General features: G+C 33.7%; 2 protein-coding genes across 3 annotated transcripts; one reads left to right on the plus strand and one right to left on the minus strand.

The window, feature by feature from the left end:
• Nucleotides 1–1,073: 1,073 nt before the first annotated feature.
• On the plus strand, nt 1,074–5,037 carry LOC108487379 (interactor of constitutive active ROPs 2, chloroplastic-like). The gene is made up of 4 exons (XM_017791707.2): nt 1,074–1,495; nt 2,523–2,606; nt 2,918–3,101; nt 3,262–5,037. Exons 2-4 carry the CDS (start codon nt 2,587–2,589, stop codon nt 4,921–4,923), a joined length of 1,866 nt encoding a protein of 621 aa, XP_017647196.1. The 5' UTR covers nt 1,074–1,495; nt 2,523–2,586; the 3' UTR covers nt 4,924–5,037.
• Nucleotides 5,038–7,123: 2,086 nt separating this feature from the next.
• Nucleotides 7,124–15,189, minus strand: LOC108489361 (E3 ubiquitin-protein ligase UPL4). Of its 2 annotated transcripts, none has more exons than XM_017793867.2 (18): nt 14,928–15,189; nt 13,653–14,358; nt 13,417–13,527; nt 13,223–13,339; nt 12,959–13,117; nt 12,699–12,860; nt 12,284–12,436; nt 12,078–12,199; nt 10,837–11,977; nt 10,595–10,690; nt 9,194–10,438; nt 8,848–9,081; nt 8,642–8,746; nt 8,198–8,278; nt 8,038–8,106; nt 7,801–7,929; nt 7,616–7,699; nt 7,124–7,523 (listed from the first exon to the last, which is right to left on the minus strand). In XM_017793867.2, exons 2-18 carry the CDS (start codon nt 14,289–14,291, stop codon nt 7,458–7,460), a joined length of 4,713 nt encoding a protein of 1,570 aa, XP_017649356.1. In that variant the 5' UTR covers nt 14,292–14,358; nt 14,928–15,189; the 3' UTR covers nt 7,124–7,457. The 2 variants fall into 2 exon arrangements, with proteins under 2 accessions (XP_017649356.1, XP_017649355.1); XM_017793866.2 differs by having other exon boundaries at nt 14,875–15,189.
• Nucleotides 15,190–22,174: the final 6,985 nt, after the last annotated feature.

Genomic DNA, 22,174 nt, shown 5'->3' on the forward strand with positions numbered 1-22,174 from the left:
AACCTCTTTTATCCGACAATTAGTTGCACCGATATATATTCCACATTTCAAAAAGACTCGTATGAATTTAGGAATACAATTGGAAGAAATCTCAATTAGTGGTAATGGAGATATGATCCATATTCTAATACATACAATCATGAATGGAAGGATACTTTACTTGAGTTGAAAATATCAAAATTGACCTAAAACAAAAAGAAAGTTATATATTTCAAGGCAATTTTTGATTGCATAAACCATACTAACAACTCCAATGTTTTTAAATTAAATGAAGATTGAAGTCAAGTCATAGCTAAAAATTACTACTTAATTATATTTGACTATTGTGGTTTGTTTGTACTTTGGGAGCAAGATAGAGATGCCAGTTTCTTATGGATGAATCAACTCTGTTTTTATATGCTTTGATTACAATTTACGACAAACATCAATTGATTAATTCTTGAGTTAAAACAAAAAAGAAGGCATATTCGAACACGGGAGTTAATTGAAAATATCGAAAAAAAATTCATATTTTAAGTTTATTAAATCGAGTTATTTAAATTATTCGAGTCAGTTCGAATAATTCGATTCGAGTTGAATTTCACACTTCAAATAATTCAAATAATATATTGGTATAAATATCTTTTAGTCATTATCAACTTTAAAAATAAGCAAATTAGTTTCTATCTCAACAAAATTACAAAAATTAAATTAAATTAAATTTAAAATATTTATAAAAATTCAAAATATATATTTAAAATTAAAAAATTAAAATTTTAAAAATTTCTAAAATAATAATTTTATTTAATTAATTATTCAAATTTATCATATTCAATTCAAGTATCTTAGTTTTTATTATTTTACTTTGAATATTTTTAAATATATGTAATTTTAAATTTATGTGTTAACCCATATAATAACTTGATAATCAATAGTATTTATCACCCCTTGATCTGAATTTGAATTTAATTTTTTTTAATTTAACTCAAATTTATTCACAGATTCAAATCTAGAAAGAAACTGAGTATGCAGATAGTGTTAACCTTGGGTTGGGATTCGGGAGCCTCAACAGCACCAATCATAACGTAGCAGCAGTTGAGTGAGGAGAGGAGCGTCAAACAGCGCGTGAAAAAGGAGCGTGGTGCTTTAATCAATCACAATCTCCTGTATAGGTAAACGTCCCTATAAGCCAATAGCTTTTGCTTCCTCTTTCCCTTAACTGACATTCAACAAAAACAGTAAAACAAACAAAAGTAAGAAAATATATAAAAGAAAGCGAGCTTCTCAAAAAAAGAAGAAAATATAAGAAAGAGAGACTCGGCCTTAGGGAACCTGAGCAGTGAGCATTGATAGAGAAGAAAAAGAACCTCAGCTCCAAGAGAAGCTTTAACTTAACCAACCCTGTTTGGTTTTGGGTTTTCCAGGGTTCATTATTTCCAAGCCTTTTACATTTGTTCTTTTTCCTGAAAATATTAACTGAAGCTAGCTATCTCAAGGACTACCATCCATCCTTCAGGTAAAAACTAAAAATCCAGCTCTGTTTTCTCCTTATCCTTTCTGTTAAACATGTATGTTTCAGGTTATATTTCATTTTTCAGCAATGTAAATTTCTAGTGGTGTTCATGTTCCTTTAGTTCCTTCATCAGAAAAGATTGTTTCTAAATGTGTTTAAAAGTGAGTAGGTTTTGCTTTATGTTAACAATTATATCTATCTCTCTTGCTCTTCAGACCCTTTTTCCCTGCTTGCCTTTTTTATATATCCTTGAAACTATGTCTTCTTCAAGTTCATCTACTCCTTCATTAAGCATTGTTCATTTAATTCTTTCTTCCATGTTTTATTTTCAAAGTTATCAAGCAAAATTTGGGGAAGATAAACGAGATTTTCATGGAGTTATAGAGCTTTTTGGTCTTAAATTTGCAGGAGAAAATGGAAATATAGGAAAAAGTAGTTTTATTGGATTGGTTGAGTACACCCCACTGCCACATATTTTCATTAAGAGCATAATGTTTCAGTTTTTTGGTCCAATAAGTAATGTAAATAAACAAATTTTAATTCCAAACTGAGTACAAGCAGTCCCTCATGGATTATTAATTTACTTCGTTCATTTCTAGCTGGTCCTTTGTGGTTTCAATAATGTGGGTTCTTCTTTTTTGATCGTTGGTTTCAATAATGTGTTGTGTAGCATATCTTTCACTAGAGAGACAGAGTGAAAAGATGGTTTTTTTTTTAAAATAATCTCATCATATTTGCTCTTTTTTAGACAATGCCTAGAACTATCCATAACCCCTCCTTAACTCATGATAATACACCTCAGCGCGCTCGAATCCACATATGGCAACTTTATTTTTCCTTTCATTTTAAATTAGGTCATTTTGGTTCTGGTTGGTAGTAGTGGAATTAGTTTCTGTGGAGTTTCTTCGAAGGAATTGTATTTGATTGTTTGTTGGTTAAGGCTTGATATACATTCCAGCTTGCACAACCTCTACATCTATAATATCAGAATCTACCCAATGTAGCTTCTCAATCCATGATTTCTTTGCAGCTTGTGTGGGTCAAGTCGGGTTTGAAGCAAGGCCCTTTTACCAGTTCAAGGGGATATATAAATCATGCAGACCCCAAAAGCAAGGTAAGATCCTCATTAGTTGCTCGGTATATTGTTAAACCCCTTTTTCACCTCCTTTGAAGTAGGGCAGTTTTTAGTTGTTTAGCTTGTGCTTGAAAAAATGGTTGCAACATTAACTTCTTTAAGGTGGGTGACTGCTTAGCTATGAATTTGTTAGTAAGCTATCTATCCGCCCTGCATTATGATTGGTTATATAGAAAGTTGTAAAAGTAGTTACAACCTCCTGAAAGAACCTCTTGTATGATGTAATAGTAGTCATCGACTAGAAGCTTCATTGATGTTTTTTTTAATTGTATTTTCATTGTTTTTGGCAGTAAAACAAGCCCCCTAGAAGTGCCTCAGAGAAACTCTTCTGCTACACCTCGAACTTCTCATCAAATGAAGATATCAGGATCTGATGCTGACACGGTCTCATCCCCAAATCCTGCAAGTAAGACACCCAAAGATAGAAGTCCGAAGGTTACTGAGCGTAAAGCATTGAGAAGCCCGGTATCTGAGGTATTCTTTGGTCATTTATGAATGGTTAAGACTAGGATGATGCTTACCGTAATGAAATCTGCAAATTGTTTTCCGTTATTACCGGATAGTTGTCTATTTTAACTTCTCCACTTGATTACTCGCACTGACAAAATGTCCAAATGTTTGGTGTGAGCTCTAGAAAAAGCGTGGAAGCCGAGTGACCGAACTGGAAGCGCAACTCTGTCAACTTCAGGATGATCTAAGAAAGACCAAGGACCAACTGACTGCTTCCGAGTCATGGAAGAGGCAAGCCATGCAAGATGCTGAGGAGGCTAAAAAGCAGCTATCAGAAATGTCAGCCAAGCTTGAAGAATCCGAACAGCAGTTGCTGGAAATTTCTGTCTCTGAGGATGGTCGGGTTCAAGAACTCCGTAAGATCTCACAAGAACGAGATAGAGCATGGCAGTCAGAACTCGAGGCTGTCCAGAAGAAGCACTCGATGGATTCTGCTGCCTTGGCTTCTGCTTTGAATGAAATCCAGAAGCTTAAAGCTCAGCTGGAAAAGGCATATGAATCAGAAGCCATTCAAACTAAACATGCTGAATCCGCATATGCTGAAATTCAGAACTTGAGGATTGAACTGACTGAAACTCTTGCCTTGGTTGAAACACTTAAGTCTGAGATCAATAACTGCAGAGAATCTGAAGCCCAGGCCGTTGAAGTTGTTAGCGAAACAGAAATGCAACTGGAAGCAGCAAATAAAACCGTGGAAGTACTGCGATTCGATGCCACCAAAAGGACCGAAGCTTACAACAAATTGTCATTGGAGTTAGAACAGTCACAGGCTAGAGTTAAGTCTCTGGAGGAACTTGTGAGCAAGCTACAGGCAGAACTCGTTGGTAATAGCAGCAAAACATTGAAGGATCGCAATGATGATGAACTGTCGCCGAAGAATGGAGAAAATGAGGATATAGAGAAGCTCAAAACGGAGCTTAATTTTGCGAAACTTGAAGTGGGTCAATTGAAATCAGCATTGGATGCATCCGAGGTAAGGTATCAAGAAGAATATATTCGGAGCACATTGCAAATTAGAAGCGCTTACGAACAAGTGGAATGCATACGAACGCAGTCATGTCAGAGGGAGATGGAACTGGAAACCGAATTAAATAAAATGAAAGCTGATGTTGAAGAATTGAGAGCAAACTTAATGGATAAGGAGACTGAACTGCAGAGTATTTTGGCTCAAAACGAGGAGCTGAATTTGAAGACCGAGAAAAAACAGTTCGATGAAGGAGAGCTGGAACTTTCAATGAAGTTGAAGAAAAAGTTAGAGGCCGATTTGACGGAATTGAATGCAAATTTGACAGCCAAAGAAACCGAGTTGAAGAGCGTAACCATGCAAAACGAGAAGCTCAAAATGGAGATTATGAAGATGGAAATGGATAGTAATAAACTTAGTGATGAATCTGCTGCCTTGTTAGAAGCAGCAAGGGCAGCAGAGCAAGAGGCTCTACTGAAACACGACAATTTAACCGAGGAAGCGGAAAAAAGTAGAAAAAGAGCAGCTCAGGTGACCGAACAACTTGGTGCAGCACAAGCAGCAAACAATGAAATGGAGGCTGAGTTAAGGAGAATAAAGGTTCAGTCAGATCAATGGAGAAAAGCAGCTGAGGCAGCCACTGCCATGCTTTCTACTGGGAACTACGGAAAACATATGGACAGGACCATACCTTTTGACGGTAACCATAACCCTGTAACGGGTTCACCCAACTCGGAAGACATGGATGATGACTCACCAAAGAAGAAAAATGGCAACATGTTGAAAAAGATAGGTGTGTTATGGAAGAAAGGCCAAAAGTAGCTGAAAATGTTGCATATATTTCTGCTCTAAATGTTTCGTGGTTTTCTATATGTTTTCAATTTATGCAAAATTCATCTTAAATTTGCTATTCCAATTGAGTCATTCTTATGCAAATTTTCAAGGTTTCTTCTAATCCCTCATAATTTTGAGTTCATTTCTGAATGCTCATTAATTATCTCAGTGATTGAAATTAGTTAAAAGGGAGTACCGTTACTTGCAAATTTTGTGAACGCAATTTTTCTTAGGTAGATGCAGTTGTAACATCTAAAAATCTCAATGTTGAAAATGTCACAATTTCGACATGAATATTCAACCTCTGATGTAAAGTATGATGGAAAATATTTAAATTTTTGTTACTTACTTAAAGTGTTAGACAGCAATGGTTACTACGGCTTGACACTGCGAAAAACAATGCAAACAAAATAGAAATAACATCAAAATTTGTTTACATAGTTCGATTTTACTACGTTTGTGGAGTTTAACTCAGTAAGTAATTCCACTATATTTAATTGTAAATACGATAAGTGATTCACACTCTATCACTCTCTAAATATAGAAATCTCACCTTTGTATCTAAAGACTAGAAATAAACCCTAATATTACATTGGGCATTAATATAAAAATGGGCGAGAAATAATTAATGAAATAAATATATGGTTATGGAATACATAATTGTGAAATGGTAATTAAATGTTGCAAAGACATGAACTATGTGTATATTAAAGTTAAAAAGAGAATTTTTTAACACTTATTGTAAATGTTGAAGTATGCTTGTATGTCATCACATTCATGTGGATTTTTATGTTTTCATCTTATCTTTTTGCTATTAAGCTAACATGTAAGCTTATTGAGCCATGTGTTTGAATGTCCTTTCAAGTAAGTAAGTATAATATTTACAATTTAAGTTTAAGTATTTTATGCTTACATATTATTATTTTTGTGCGTAAATTCTCACTTTTAGATTCTTGAAGTTATCTCAACTTAAAATCATCATACCATCAACAAAATTATTAAAAGTATGGAAGTTAGTGCAATTTGTAACTTGTGACATGTATTTAGAATTTCAATATGTATAATCATGCTAATTTCAATTGCTACTAAGTATTTTGTGTAGTTTAGTATTAAGTCGGTATGTCGAAGGATAGTGGTTATGTTTGAGCTTATTATTTTGAAGTTCTAATTAGTTGGCATTCATGGTGTCATTTCCTCAGCTAATGCTTTGCTTGAAATTTGTTTTTCATGATGTCTTTAGAGTAGGGTTGAAGCATTTGGAGGTGTTTCAATAGTTATTTTTTTATGTTTTAAACTTGTTTTTTTGTTCAAGTTTTGTTATTAAGCTTTTAAATGTTAAATAAGTAATTTTCAAGTCAATTTTTAATTCTAGAGGATATGATATTGATATTAAACCTCTATAGTATCACAACAAGTATGACAGAATCCCAAAATCTACAATAATATACTTCTTCGCACCTTTCAATACTCGATTTAAGTTCTGAACACTTTCAATAAACTTCGAACCATTTTTAAATGACATTAAACTAATTCTAAAACCTTCTAATCATCTAAAAGTTTGATATTGCACGTTTTAAAACCATAACTAACTTATACACTAAGATAGTGCATTGCAGGATAAAAGATTTTACATAATGTGTTATTTATAATAATTTTTTTGCACTTCTTATATTTTTATAATCGTTGTAATGTTCTAATATTTGTGTATAATTTTTATATTTTTATGATTTTTAATGTTTTAAAATATCTTCTAAAATATTAGATACTACATTTCACCACCTAGCACCATCCTATCGTATCACTCGGTAAACACAACCTCCCATTACTATTTTAACTTACGAGTCAAAGGACTTAATTGATAGCAACTTTGACATTTAAAGGCCGAGTGCAAAAAAGTATAATTATTATTATCTTCTTTTGGAAAAGTTCAAAGGACCCTTTAGCCATTATCATTTCATGAACATACATGCAACATGAATAGGTGAGATAAAAGTTCATTTTAAAGAAATGTAGCACTTAGCCACCATGAGGTACACATACATTTCATAAAATTCATATTTTTATGCAAATATTGTTCATATAACTCATATTTTCATGATATCGTGTTTTACATCATGTTCCGAGTTGAAGATTGTGCTTATGCCTTAAACACCTCATTACATGATAACAAAGCCAATGAGATCTAAAATTAAGCATTGTAAAAGAGACCAGATGTTGACAGTGCCAAGCATCTTTGAGCATTAATAGCAAAGTTAGAAACAGCCAACCATCTCTGACTATATATACAGCCAAACCCCAACTTGAAACCTAAAACAACTAGTTGTGCATTCCCCATTCTTTACTTACAAATCCCACCCCAAATAATTTAGTCAGCTATTTTCATAGTAACTTTTTCCTCCCATCAAAATCCTCAACTAACCCAATCATCACTGTTCAACACCCGTTTTCATGTACACCAACCAGACCAAGGACCTACCTAGATAATAATTACAAATTCACAGATTATAGTACCTCTAAAAAGGCTACGAAAGGTGGAATGAGCCTTGCCCTTCACTTATGGCATATAATAGCTTCTCTTTCATCTTCTCCTGCAAAAAATATTGATATCCCGTATTTCTCTTTTTAACTTTATCTTTACGAGAAACTTAATTTAAGATTCAATTAAGGTGTGAAGGATTACTTTTGAAGAATAAGGAGGCAACTTCAGGTAATTGGCACAAGTCATAACACTGGGCAGCTCCGTATCAGCACAATTGCTACTATGCTGAAGGAAACATTAAAATTTAAAGAAATTCATACATGGTATGACAATGGGAAAATATATGTACAAAAACTGGGAAACTAAGCTTCAATTATTATACGGACCTTGCGAACAATTGTCAATTTTGGATTTAAAGACGCCAAACCTCCTGGAGGTAGCCGGGGAGCACCAGTCACAAACTGCAGAAATGCTCGCCTTTGTGAATATTCAAATTCTTGTATAATTTCCAGAAGCTGAAATTAAAAGAAACAGTGACTTAAGGTTTAGCAGATGACAAAAGGAGAACTTAAAAAGGAAAAAGAAAATGGAAGTGGGAAAATAATAGAAAATGCAAGGCTAACATTAACGATTGGTGGACTGCTAGCCGTATATCCATGATCAAACTTGATATGTTCCAGAAGTTCATTGAACTGCTTGAAAAACAACATTAAAATTTAGTAAAGTTAATCCATCTCTGCTAACTCCAAAAATACTGATTAATCAAGAGATAGATATACATACAGCCCAGATATCACATTCTCCACAGAGTAAACGCTCTAGTTCCTCCTCCGTAAAAACATGGAGATGGATAATTGAAAAAACCTGGAATGACAGCCAGAATCAGACTTGCGTATTTTTGAAAATAAAATCCAAAATGAGTCCCGAAGGAAATTTCTTAAGTGCAATATATAATAGGCAAGAGATTTCAGACTTGGGAGCACATAGATGAACAAACAAATTAGGCCCTGCTAAACTGAATTGCCAACTCGTAGAAGAACCTTTCATTTTCAATGAATTAAAGGTGCAAGGAATTACTCTACAATCATTCAAACATTATTTTCTTGAAGTTTACAACACAGCACATAGAACAAATTGAACATCTCACGGTTGATTTCAGTAAAGTAGAACACAAAGACATTACCATTTTGCTTACTTCTTTAGAAAAAATTTCATGATGATACATACCTGATTAAATCCAGACTTGAAAGCTTCAACTTGTCTGGCAATTCCACTATGTATGGTAGCATCCACAATAAGCTCAAGATATTCCTCCAAATTGGCAGAATTTACCTGGAAAAATGCATAACTTATGTGAATCAAGTATTCAAGTTTTTAACTAAATTAATGGATCTCAGGATAAGTGAATGTCATAATGCTTAAGAGAGACTCACCATTTTGAGATTACACTCAGAAGAAAGAACATAATCAGGATAACCAGGAAGGGTAAAGTCCAGAAAAAGGTCCTCAATCCTGGTATTTCGAAAGCACAAATCCTGTTTCAATGCTGTGTTTTCAACACAAATGGATTTCTGATGCCTTTTCTGATTAACAATAATAGCCTGAAACTCCAGTAGCGTCCTACCAAGCTCAGGATCGAAAGATTGGATATCATACAAACTAAGGTCCTACAAAACCAAAAGGTTGCCTATCTTAATTGCTAGAGTGTAAGGTTAAATTTTTTAATTAAATGCTTAATGGGAAGTTCAATCATTAATTAAGTTAAGGACAGAAGGGTACCTGCCCCAAAATTAATTTGTAGAAGGCTTTGGAGAAGGAAACATCAAGTACTCTTCCATCTTGAATAGCCTTTGCGACAATTTGACCCAAAAGAACAAATTTTTTTAGTACTTGAGAAAACTGTATTCCATTATTCGCATCAGATTTAGGTGAACATGGACGAGGGAAAAGCCCAGAACCGTTTCTCAGAATTACAGATTCTGTAGGCAAGGTAGTTGAAGTGATAAAAGAACAATGATCCCCTCTCCACATGCCAAGGCCAAATTTCTGAAATTCATGACTAACAAGAGTATAGAATTCCAAAGTTGGACCAAGACCAGTGCCAACTTCTTCATTATACTCCACTTCAAGAAGTCCCTTATGATGAGCATGTAGGTCCATCATTCTGGTTGCAGAATCTAGAATTTGATCACGTGAGACTAAAAATTTCTTACGAGGCAAACCACCTGAAGTAGTTTGCCTGTCACTTGAAGCGCCAGAATTACTACGTGAAATGGCATTGAGTTGACCTCTTCGTGGACCAAAAGCAGCCAAACGGAAGTACTTGCATCTTGCCTCAAAGCTAAACAGAAAGGGACAAGAAGAAACTAAATCATTACACCATGAAGGCATACCACCAGTGGATAAGGTGAAAGCATCCTGCATCTGCTGTTCTAGCTTTCCTGTCAATCTACTGCTCACAAATTCATTTTGAGACACTGAACGAACCATTACCTTCAAATTATCCAAGTTATCATTCCTACCTTCAGCAAATGCACGAACTCTCTCACAAGACATCAGATGAAATGAATATTTGTTGATGCCTTCCAAAAGTTTGAGCAGAAACAATATATCATAAATAGGACTTGACTTATCCAAATCAGAAGTGAGTTTGCAAGCAAACATGCTGGCAAAAAATCCCATATTCTGAATAGAGGCAATCTTTTGATCTGATACTGAGAACTTTCGTTCTTTATATGTATGTTCTTGAGGATCATCTTGGTTAGATTCTAGAGCTCTTTTGTATGTTATTGTGTATACTCGACTCCATAACTTTGCCCATGTCATAAATTCTTTCTCTGAATTTAGTAGCTGTTGAAGAATCACTTGATATAGCGTCAAAGTTCGGTCTAGTTGATGTCCTTCTAGATAAAGCAATAGTCTAGCTGAGGAATCTTTAATGTCATTGTCACCAGCTGCAGAACAGGGAGTTCTCATATTTTTAGTTGACTCTGTAGGAAACTCTTGTTCCTTCCCAGCAGAGCCCTGTAAAGTAATCCAATTTTCACTCAGTGAGAGTATACCCGTTTTTAACAGGCAGCCCTTACAATAAGAAAAAACCATTGGATATAGACATTTAAGATTCATTTAAGCACGCTCTTATGATACATACAAGAATTAAACAAAACTAGGAATATATACCATATTGGTTTCATCCAAAGACATTGTTTCACCAGAATTCAATTCTCTGAAATGAACTTGTTCAGATGCAATCTGTGAAAAGTTAGCTTCATCTTCCTGCAGGAAAGCATAACTAAAAGAATTGAGTATAGCTCAAAACTTATAAAAAATAGCACAATAAAGATATGAAAGAACAGGAAAAAAAGGGGGTCATGATACTAAACAACTCTACTAATTTAAGATCAACAAACTACAGGAGTGACCTGCATCTCTGGCAAGTCAATGGACATGCTGTCTATAAAACCTGAACTCTCGCCTTGAGTAGAGTTTGCATTCGATGATAAAAGATTAGGCAGAACTTCTCTGTGTTCCAACTCTTCAGCATCTAATTCCCCATATTCTGTTCTTTCAGTAAAAACTTTGGGCCAAAGATATCCTTCAATGGCATCTAAGGAAGAAAAAGGGTCAACAGCCAAAACATCTTCAGCGCAATCAGATAGGCAGTTCTCCCCTTCCGCCCTCGCAAAACGAACCCTAAAACATGGATACATAACACAACGTCCATTTGGGACAGTAGCAAATGAATTTCTCTGCTTGAATCCATGGCTTGGAATAACAGGGAAATTTTCCAAAGTTGACAATCCACTCTGTAATTTTTGTATTAGTATAGAGAGAGGCAAGTCCTCGACAAGGATATCTGAATAAGAAAAAAACAACTTTGTGAACACCTCAAATCTCTTCCCCAGAACAACCAAATGATCATAACTGCCAGTAAATTCCACATTCCCTCTCATGTGCAGCCCATCAGATAGGTAATGCATAAGCGATTTCACGATTCCACTTTCAATAAATTCAAAAGTAGAAACAGGTTCTCTACCATTAAGCTTCAGCATAATTTGATGTAATATGCTGTAGAACTTCTCTTCATGATGAACAGTAGTATCATCATCAACAGGCATGTTTATCAAATTACTCAAGGCAGCAGACAAGGTTCTGAGATTTTGAAGAACATCAGTCATCCCTTTGTCGGATTCAATTAATTCTGGAGCAAAGTAATTGGTTTTAATATGTTTTGCAAGATTGCAAACAGTATCCTTGTCAATCTTACAAGATGAGACTGAAGAAGATGGCACCATATCAAATGCATAACACAAGCATCTCTGGAACTCCCTCACAGAAGACTTTTGGCTTGAATCAAATGATGGTTGGATACCACCAAACACCGGAAGCATCAATTGCGAGCATTTTTCAGGCATTAGAAGTGCGTCTATCACATAAAAAACACCCTCCTTTATGAATGAGCTCAAAAAAACATCAGAAAGCTTTTTGAGGATGATCTCAGCAATCTGTAGGGCTAACATCAGCAAATGGTGATCCTTCCGAGTAAACACTCCAGCCAGGAAACTGCCATTTATAGATTCATGAAAATATATCCAAGATCTGTTGACTTATCATTATGCATTTTATAAAAAAGAAAAGCATAGGAAAAAATATCCCTATTCACCTTGGAATGTTGGCAGTCTTAAGCAATTCACCAAGCATGTCAGGTTTGCTCAGAAAAACTAACTTGCTGATGACAGAGAGGCAGCCATAACAAACATATATGTTTGCACCAGAATTGACTACCTGTTCAATTGGTGAAACATGAATTGTAAAACTACTGAAAGAACAAAATCCTGAAACTTCAACTTTATATATCAGGGAGCTAACCTGGACCAGCATGGGAAATAAATCCATTCCAAATCTTTGCAGAAGATCATGATGGTCAGCTAAAAATGATTCCTTATCCAACACTACCTGATTAGCTTGATCTCCGGTGGAGGTGGGAAGCAGCTCATTGAGCAATTTCAGAACTTCATGTACCTGCCAGAGACAATAGCAATAGTGACCGGGATCTTTTCTTTTAGAAGAACTATTGTTGACTTAAATAGAGACATTTCAATTTGCCTCTGAACCAGACAACCAACAAAAAAAGAAAGCATCATTATAGGAGATGACCTTGGTGCACATCACCACAGTAATTACTATTATTCACTACAAGGGTAGACTCAGAAATAAACGCCCAAGCCAATATCAACCAAAATGGAACACCATTCAGAGAAGTTGTCCACTCTAAGATGCAAACCTGATTGCAATTGCCATCAACTAAGTCCGGAGGAGATATTCCATGTGAGAGGTCATAAGTAGATAAGACATCCTTCAGTATGTTGCTTATATTTAGCTCATACAGACTTCTAAAAGCTACAAATGAACCCGAAGAAAGCTTGACAAGTAATCCTATCAAGCCCTGCCAAGTGCCAACCAACATGGAACAATCAAATCACCATTTAAAAGGCAGTGGAAAATATAGCTAATCTCTGACCATGATCAAGGAAATTTGCATACATTGTATATTGGCTGGGATATAGTAGTTCGGCTATTCGATTTCATAACAAGTGTGACTTGATTAATCAGCTCATGCTTACAGAGTTCCTCCATCAGCTCAAAAGACTGACACATTCTCTCAGATATTTTGATCAAGCAAGTTGCAACACTTTCAACAAGCTAGGAATTTCAACAATGTAAAAGTTAATAGGTCAATATAATTTATGAGAAAGAAATAAATTGAAGGGGTCATCAAAAGGAGGAAAACTACAAATAGTTAAAGACCTGTTGGTCCTCATGCTGAAGTAAATCACATAATTTGGGAACCGCTTCAACAAAAGGTGCAGGACCCTCCAAAGGAAGTTTCTTACAAATGTTCACCACCGTGGCAAGTGCAACTCTCTGGCATAGAATCAAAACTCAATTAAACAAAATATACCCTAATTCCAGAATTAATAACAGAGTGCAAATTGAATTACCTGCACACTAATTGAGAAAAAATCAATAAAATTTAGAACAGCCATAATTGCACCAGCTTGTAAACAAGCAACTGGTTGATCGCGAGATATTTTCTCCAATGCTTGCAAACACTGCATAACAAATATTTCTCAGCATAACCAAGTTTTCTTACTTCAATCACACTGTAATTTCTTACCCTAACAAACTTAGTCACTTCAATCACAGTATAATCTAACAAGCAAGCTTAAAAAAATACCTGCTCAGCTACATCCACATATTCAATAGCCAATAATCTTTCACAAAGAGCAGGAACTGCATCGTGTCTAACAAGGAAACCAGATGATCTAGGATATACATCACATAGATAAGTCATACCCCTAATTGCCAACAACATTATATTAGCATTACTCTCGTTCTTCGCAAGCTTTACAAGTACTGGTGATAAAGAATCCGCCATCAAACTCGAAAGCGAATCCTCATTACAAAAAGACAACACTTCACAAAGTTCAGTCAACGCAGCCAGTTGGCCCGAACCTCCATTTCCTTCGTTCAAATTTGACAAAATAGTATTCAATTTTCCATGATCACTCGACGATCTTCTTCTCTGATAGTCTCTTAAAATGTGGTGCCGTGGTTGTTGCTCAGCATCGTCAGAATCGCATGATCCATAAGCTGATTCGTCTTCCTTCTCGTGTTCACCATCCGATCGGCTCGAAGCCGAGGTGGAGGAGGAAGTTTCCATGTCAGCATCGGGAGTGGAATTTGGTAAATTGAGGTGAGTTCTGACTGAGGAACAGTTAGAGGAACTTGGTCGAAAATCTAATGAACTACAAGCTCGCTTATCTGCTGGTAATTCGTCGGCTGTTTCCGTTCGTTTCTGCCCTCGACTTCCCATGTGAATTCGTTCCCTTTTTCTTTCTTTTGGACTGACGAATTTCCAAACCAAGACAATTCACTCCAACCTGAATAAAAAAATTAATCGCATTAAACAAAGCGAAAATTAACAGTTTCATACGGAAGAAAATAAGAATATCATCGTAGAATATGAACATTACTGTTGTACAGTAGCCCAAAAAAAATCTATATAATCACCATCAAAATTTTAATCATAACAAGGCTCAGTTTAGAACTTCAAAAGGGAAAAAAGGGAATTTTTTTTAAAACAAATAAATAAAAGCATAGTATTTAGAAGACGAAAGAAAATCAAAACAAAGAAAATAGGGTTAGTTTGAAGAGGGCAACTGAATCGTCAAAACCATTAATAAGCGATCAATCCTCAAAACAATTAAAAATATATATCTCTTCAAAGCAAACCTAATACAACTAAAAATGTTCTTTTTTAAAAAGGAAAATAGAAAAAACAAAGAAATTAATGAGAAAATAAAAGCGAAAAACAACTAATCGATGAGCTTAAAAACATCAAAGAGAAAAAACAAATCACGTCAAAAAAATTTATTTTTTTCTTCCTGTTCAAGTACCTAAAAAGAAGAATTGGTGGTTAATCGGTCTTTCGAAAGAATCGAAGACCTACAAAATTTTAATCAACGCGATCAACTTATAGAAGATTGACGATCTTTTCTTCCCTTTTTCCTTTTATTTTTCTTTCGCTCTTCTTCCTACTGCTGATGTTTGATTTATACGATTGTGATGATAATGAAGAAAACCAGGGATTACCGAATAAGTTATCGTAATTATATATATAGTACAGACTCCTACAGTATCGTGTGCTACTCGACCGTATGGAAAAACGTACACCTTCAAAAGTACTAGCTATACAGATTATCATCGTTGGCTTAGTTGTGGCTTTGTGCGGTAAAAGTATTATATAGTTAACAAGGTAAGAGATAGATTGTATTTGATTTTTTATTTAAAATATATATTAGATTAAAACAAAATTGATCTTTTCAATTAAAATTTTATCAATTTGTAATGTTAAAATTAATGTGGTTAATAGAATAATCAAATAATGACACGTAATGTGTCATGTATTTCTCATGTTGATATCTAAAGATTAGTTTTAAAGAATAATTTGTTTTTTTAGTAAAAATGAAAAAATATAATATTACCCTAAATACAAAGTAGATACTTCTACTGCCTTTGTGATAATAAGATGCAAAAGTTTTTACCTTGGCAGTTGGAGAGATTTTAATGTTTTTTGGTCTTTTAAGTCAGGAATGCCTTTTGGTTTAAGGTCACCCTTCCTTAATTCAGCAAACACAATTGTAAATGTGTAATTTGTAATTTGTAATTGTGATTTTAGGAAATAGCAATTAATTTTTAATAAATTTTTATTATGAAATAAAAGAATAGAGAGAATAAAAATAAAAGAAATTTCAAAAAGAATAAAGAGAAATAGGAAAGCAAAAGATAGGTGTGTAATTTATTTATAATGAGAACATGCTTCTCCAAAGTTTATATTTATAAACATAAGAAGTATACATTATACCAAAATTACTTCTAATAGACATTAGGGTCCCAAAATAAATCAAACTTATTATCCTAATCACATCCACTTCTATAATAATAAAATATTTATAACATTCCTCATTGGATGTCCATCGATAGATAAGTACCTCGTTAAAACCTCACTAAGATATATGTGGAAAATATTATCGATGAAGAAAAAGAGTAAATATATGCATTAATATGTTGCCTCATTAAAAACCTTACAAAAAAAATCAATGGGACAAAACCTCGGTTAAGAGGGAAAAAATGTCGCTAATTTATTCCCCCTCATGACAGCATCACATAATATTTCATCCTATATATTTAATCTTGAATACTAGCTTTTCAAATGATCACTTGAGCAAATTTGATAAATGTTTACATCATTATTATTCTAGAGTTCATGAGTGAGGAATAATTTTGGAGAAATATATTTTAATCTCTCAAAAAATTCCAACAATAATCATAACAAACTTTGATCATATCCCTCTATGCATGCACATGTTAGATCATTTTATAATTTTCCTTCAACTATTATTCACTGAGTCAAATTTACCACATATGTTCAAGTCAATTTAATTCATATAAATATTTATGCAAAAGTAGTGAACAATTTCCCTAGGATTTCTATATGCTTCCAACATTCTAAATCCTTTAAGGATTTAATATATTTACTATATAGTAATTTATATAGAAGGTTGTAAGAACAACCATTAGACGCATATCAAATCTTTCATGAGCTGCCAAACTAATAAGATATCTAAATGTTTTGCATTCACCACAAAAGAATATTATATCTTTCATAATCAATGCCAAGACTTAGTGAAAATCTTCATTTTCTTTTTTCGTTTTCACAAAGCTACACATTCGCACCCTCACTGGCTTTATAGGTTTAGAAATCTGGACTATTGGTTCAAAAACCTCATGAATTTTATACTACTTGAACTGTATATTTCTATTTTTGGTTAATCTATTTCATGTCTATATTTCTCGACAAATTTATTCAAGTCCTCTTTTTTTTTGTCATTATTTCAACAATACGATTGCATGCAAAACTGTTGTCAACAACTTTTCATTCTCGGATCCATATTTTCTCATATAGACGTAATTGATCCAGACATTTTTTCCATTATTTCCACCGTCAATTTTAGGTACCTAATTTCTTTTTGGAATTTTAGTAATTAGTTATGTATTTAGTCTCCTCTAGAGACTTACCTCCAGTATATGACAATCTTGATTTATTATTTTCAGTATATGACATCATTTGGTTTTCTCATTATGTTAGAAAATACATCGATAGTTAACTTGCAATAAATTGAATTATCCTTTTGAACTTCTAGTTCAAATTACTTTATATGAGGATCAAGATAATAATAATTCATTACAAGTAATTATTTCATCCAACTGTTATTTATCTCACTTTAATGTTGGAAAAAAGTCAAATCAAAATAGTAATAAATCTATTTTAGAATTTCACCCAATTTATTCAAGACATTTAATTATATAATGGGATTAATAATTAATATATATTCTCAACTTTCTATGAATACTCATTTTATGCATTGTGGTGGTGCAACTTGAACATATACTACACATTAAAAGAAATTCTAAAATGGGTTGTATTTGGCTCTTGACCAAAAGCCAATTGTAATGGGGGGTATTTATCAATAACTTATGGAATGATGCGTACAAGTGTCAATTCATATAAAAATCCTATCCTTATACATATACAAAGTTTTTTTTCAAAAGATATGGTTTAGCCACTAGAGGCATTTAATTCATAATTCTACTAAACCATTTTATACATATAAACACCAGGCTTTACAATACTTACTTACACTAGCAATCTGACATTCAATGATAATTGGAAGTTTGAGAAATAAACTCACCAACATTAGCAAGAATTGTCTCAAGCATAATTTGAAAGTTGATCTACCATGAACTTTCATGTCTATTTATATCTTTTTGCACTTATTTTAGCATGTTTCTAAGCAAAATCGAGTCATTTTGATGATAATTTATGTTTTTAGAGTTTAAGCATTAAAAGTATGGTTTTTAGTAGTTTTCTATTATTTTATATTTAATAAAGATTATGTGGTTATATAGGATGGATTGGGAGCTGAAGATGCAACTCATGGGATGAAACTACAGTTGATGCCACAACAACAAAGCGTGGAAGTCGTGACACCAAAGACAGACACAAGGAAAGGCCAAACAGACTTCACGTTGTGATGAGGAAGTACCTGATGTCATGATGTCATGACAAATTCCTGCTTGTGTTGACTTCAGTTTTAAAGGCAACCAATGTCATTTTCCAACTTTAAACCCTAATTATTGTATTAAACAGAGGGACAATTTGGTCTTTGGATTAGTGACTATATAATCAACATTTTATTTAGAATTGAGGGAGTCAATAGCCAGTGAATGTAATGGTCCCTTACCCAGTTCAATCAACGGGCCCAAGTTACAGGGTACTACCATAGTCACCGAAGCAACCACATACCCAAAATAATTACAATAGAATAGATTTACTATAGCCCGTACAAATAGCGAATAGATGAAATGAGAATAGATCTTGCGGGCAGATACAACACGAACAACCTCGCATACAAACATCTCACGAACAATCCTATTATAGTGCATCTAAACTCCGTATAAAGAAATGTGGCAAATAAAATCTGCAAATATACATATTGTGGATAGTCTCACGGATAGACTTGTAGCAATTTGACTTGATGGACTCATACATACACAAAGCATCTACAGACTGCTTCATGAATTGTAATTGGCAAATAGTCACGTGAACGTACAAATGGCGGACTCTCCTACGAATAGTCCAACAACAAACAATTCATTTCTAAATTCAACCCTGGCACATTTGTATGTTTAAAAAACTATCAACATCATTCTAGGTTCAAAACTTATGAACATTTAATATAAACAAATATATGATTCAAGTCCTATATACATTCACCAATAATCAAGTACATCAATACCATTCTTGGTAGCCTATGCTTTCTTCATAGCTTTGGACATATCCAACAATCACATAAATGTATATGACATGAAATCATTCAAAATTCAAACAACATTTTGATTCAAAAATACCATAACTCAAGGTACACATATGTACATAACATTTCCTATATATGTACCACATAACTGAGTCCAAACGAAGAAAAGACTACTGAATCAAAGGCTAGATAGTGTGAACTCTGATTTGATCCGATCTTCATGTTTCGCAAAAGACAACTACAAGACAGGAAAACATAACAGAGTAAGCATTACGAATGCTTAATAAGTCCATAAGAAATTTACGTAACTTATCGTATTATTACGTAGTAATTGAAATACATTAGCATTAGACATGACATCCTTTGGCATCCTCAACATTCATATACATCTAAAACAAATAGCCAATAGGTTAGTTGTTTACACATCAAGTACTTACATTATAATTCACCTATACATATTCAACAATCCAGTATAACATAATATATGTCATCCCAATCATGTACATCTCTTAAACATATAATTCAAACCCTATTCATACCATATTCCAATCACACTCATTTTTGCATCATAAAAAACTTGATTCAAATTTATGTATATTAATAGTTATTTTTTTATTAATACCACTTTCATTTCTGTTTTTCGCCTGTAGAACTGAATTCAACTAAACTCAAGTACATAGAATTGATTTGATTACATATGCTGACATTATAGGGCTGCTAACACTAGATTCAGATCAGGGTTGCTAACACTAGCTTCAGAGAATCCACAACAGATGCTAGACTTCAAACCATCAAATTAATCCCTGATCGCAACATCCATTTATTTATACAAGCTGACATATTTGGGTTGCTAACACTAGCTTCTGATCAGGATTGCTAACACTAACTTAGTATGATGTTACTAACACTAGCTTCAGAGAATCCGCAACAAATGTTGGATTTCAAGCTATCGTATTAATTCCTGATCAAACACCCATTTTCTTTTTTCATATCATTTCAAACCCTATAATCATATACACACTTTCATATTCCAAAAAATCATTCATATACATTTTGAACCATGTAACATCATTTTATACTTGTCTAATCATATAACAATTTACAATTCATTCCATACTATGTATCTATTCACATTTTTCAATTTAGTCCTTTTGAAGCCATAAGTCATTATTATTTCACATGTATATAAATTAATAAATATAATCATACAATTCAAACATAATATAAGTTAATAAATATAATCATAAAATTCCATATGAAAGATTGAAGTGGATAGCATTTTGTTGACACGCTACCCGACCTGTTGTCATCTTAATTGTTTAGGAATTCTATGCGAATTTTCCTAAAGAGCAGGACCAAAAGGTCCTTATGAGAGATGTTCTTGTAGATGTCTCTCCTATAGAAATTGAGTCTTTCCATAAGACACCTCATTACAAATCTGATTTTTCTGATAATTTGAATGAAAAAGAGGTGGATTATGATGCAATTATTAAATTTTTAATAAAAATGTCTAGGTAGTTGGGTTCAGAAGTTAATTACTAAAGAACCCATTTGTTTCAAACAATCAATAATGTTCCAGATTGTTAAAATGTGCATGTATTTTATTTGTGCTAAATTATTCCCCATTCAATATGTCATGGAAGTTACCCATGATCATGCTTTACTTTTGTATGCCATTTTGCAAAGAGAACAGATAAATGTAGGAGACCAAATTTATCATAATATGAGGCGATGTGTCGATGGGCATACGAGGAGAACTTTGTATCCTCACTTGATTACAAAAATGTGTAGAAAAGCAAGTGTAGAGATATACCTGATGAGTCGACTTGTCTACTAAAGGGCATCATCAATGATGCCATCTACGAGCAATTTTGCAACAAGCATGCAAGTCAAGTTGAGGAGCATAAAGAAAGTGTAGTGGTATATAAGGAGTACATTCGAGACCATAGACTTCCTGAACTTATGGAAGAGTTGAGACCTGTGCCATCAAAGGTGCAGTGGAAGAAAGCAACTCCAGAAACTCCAATGAGTAGGGACTCAAACATGCAAGCATATATCAAGTACCTGATTAGTGCATGGTGAACCTTGGGTCGAAAATGACTCACTACGCAGAAAGGCATGGTTTAGAGAGAACTGCATGGTGAACCTTGGGTCGGCAATGACTTACTACGCCGAAAAGCATGGTTTAGAGATGCTCTCGTGGTCGCAACCACCTTCATCATAGAATGCTCCCGCCGATATTGATCCTACGATCCCACCACAACAACCTGCCTCGGCATCAAATGGTGGTGTGCATTTAAGATCGAAAGAGAAAGGGATCACCATCTGCAACCTATCTAGCGCTCCACAAAATGCAACAAAATTACATTCCATGAGTAAAAGAAAGGACAAAATGATCATCTCGGATGAAGAAAATGATGACAACACGGACGAGTTCAATGATGATTATTTTACTAACATTTGATGGAGTTTTACTTAATCTTTTTATTTCCTTTATTTTATGATTAAAAAAAAGGGAAAAAATGTTTATTGTAATTTTGTTGCTCTATTTTTAATTTTTACATTATTTATGTTTTATGCTACTTCAGTCTTATGTTTTATTTTTCTATAGAACTTTTTCGACCATTTGTAGTACACGTGATCTTGATACAGGATAATAGTAAGGATTCGACCTTATTTAGGGAAGTTTTCTTGCATATGCTTTAATTATTTTACATTGAGAACAATGTATGTTGTAAGTGTGAGAGGGAGTATATAGATTTTTAGTTTGTTTGTTTGCTTTATTTTTTTGTTATTTTTTATTTTATATACCCCTAAAAAAATATGTTTTTGTTTGAATTGCATGGTGCTTGGATTATGTCGATACTGATATTATTGGTGGTGAATGTTAACTTACGTATTGATTTCTACCAAGCATGCAAATTTTAAGTGATATTAAATAATTTGGTTGCTTTTGAGGTTGATTAATTAATTCACTTATGTAAATTGCATAATAGACTGAAGGTAACTATCTCTGTAAATATGTTTGATTTTGTGCGATATGATAGATAAGTAATTGACTGTGCCTCGATATGTGTGCATCGATGCTTAAAATAATGCTATTAAATATAGATATAATGTGCGGTGTCTGCAAGTGAACAAATCAAATTGTAATATAGGTTTATTTACAATGAAATGCTGGAAGTATTCTGGGGATTGTACCCAAAGGATTGGTAAAGTTGGTGAAAACTGCTACTAAATTAACCATCTGAAAACAATCACTAGTCTAATCAAGTTACGAATTAGTAGTGCAAATTTAGGATTAAATTGAAACAAAACT

This window comes from Gossypium arboreum, chromosome 4 (genome assembly GCF_025698485.1).
Source record: "Gossypium arboreum isolate Shixiya-1 chromosome 4, ASM2569848v2, whole genome shotgun sequence".
Lineage (NCBI taxonomy): Eukaryota > Viridiplantae > Streptophyta > Magnoliopsida > Malvales > Malvaceae > Gossypium > Gossypium arboreum.

Coding starts and splice junctions, on each gene's coding strand:
- LOC108487379 (XM_017791707.2), top strand. CDS start 2,587: ATGCAGACCCCAAAAGCAAG. Junction 2,607..2,917: donor ATGCAGACCCCAAAAGCAAG/GTAAGATCCTCA, acceptor TGTTTTTGGCAG/TAAAACAAGCCCCCTAGAAG. Junction 3,102..3,261: donor TGAGAAGCCCGGTATCTGAG/GTATTCTTTGGT, acceptor TGTGAGCTCTAG/AAAAAGCGTGGAAGCCGAGT.
- LOC108489361 (XM_017793867.2), bottom strand. CDS start 14,291: ATGGGAAGTCGAGGGCAGAAACGAACGGAAACAGCCGACGAATTACCA. Junction 12,200..12,283: donor TATTTCCCATGCTGGTCCAG/GTTAGCTCCCTG, acceptor CCAATTGAACAG/GTAGTCAATTCTGGTGCAAA. Junction 7,700..7,800: donor AATTGACAATTGTTCGCAAG/GTCCGTATAATA, acceptor TGTTTCCTTCAG/CATAGTAGCAATTGTGCTGA.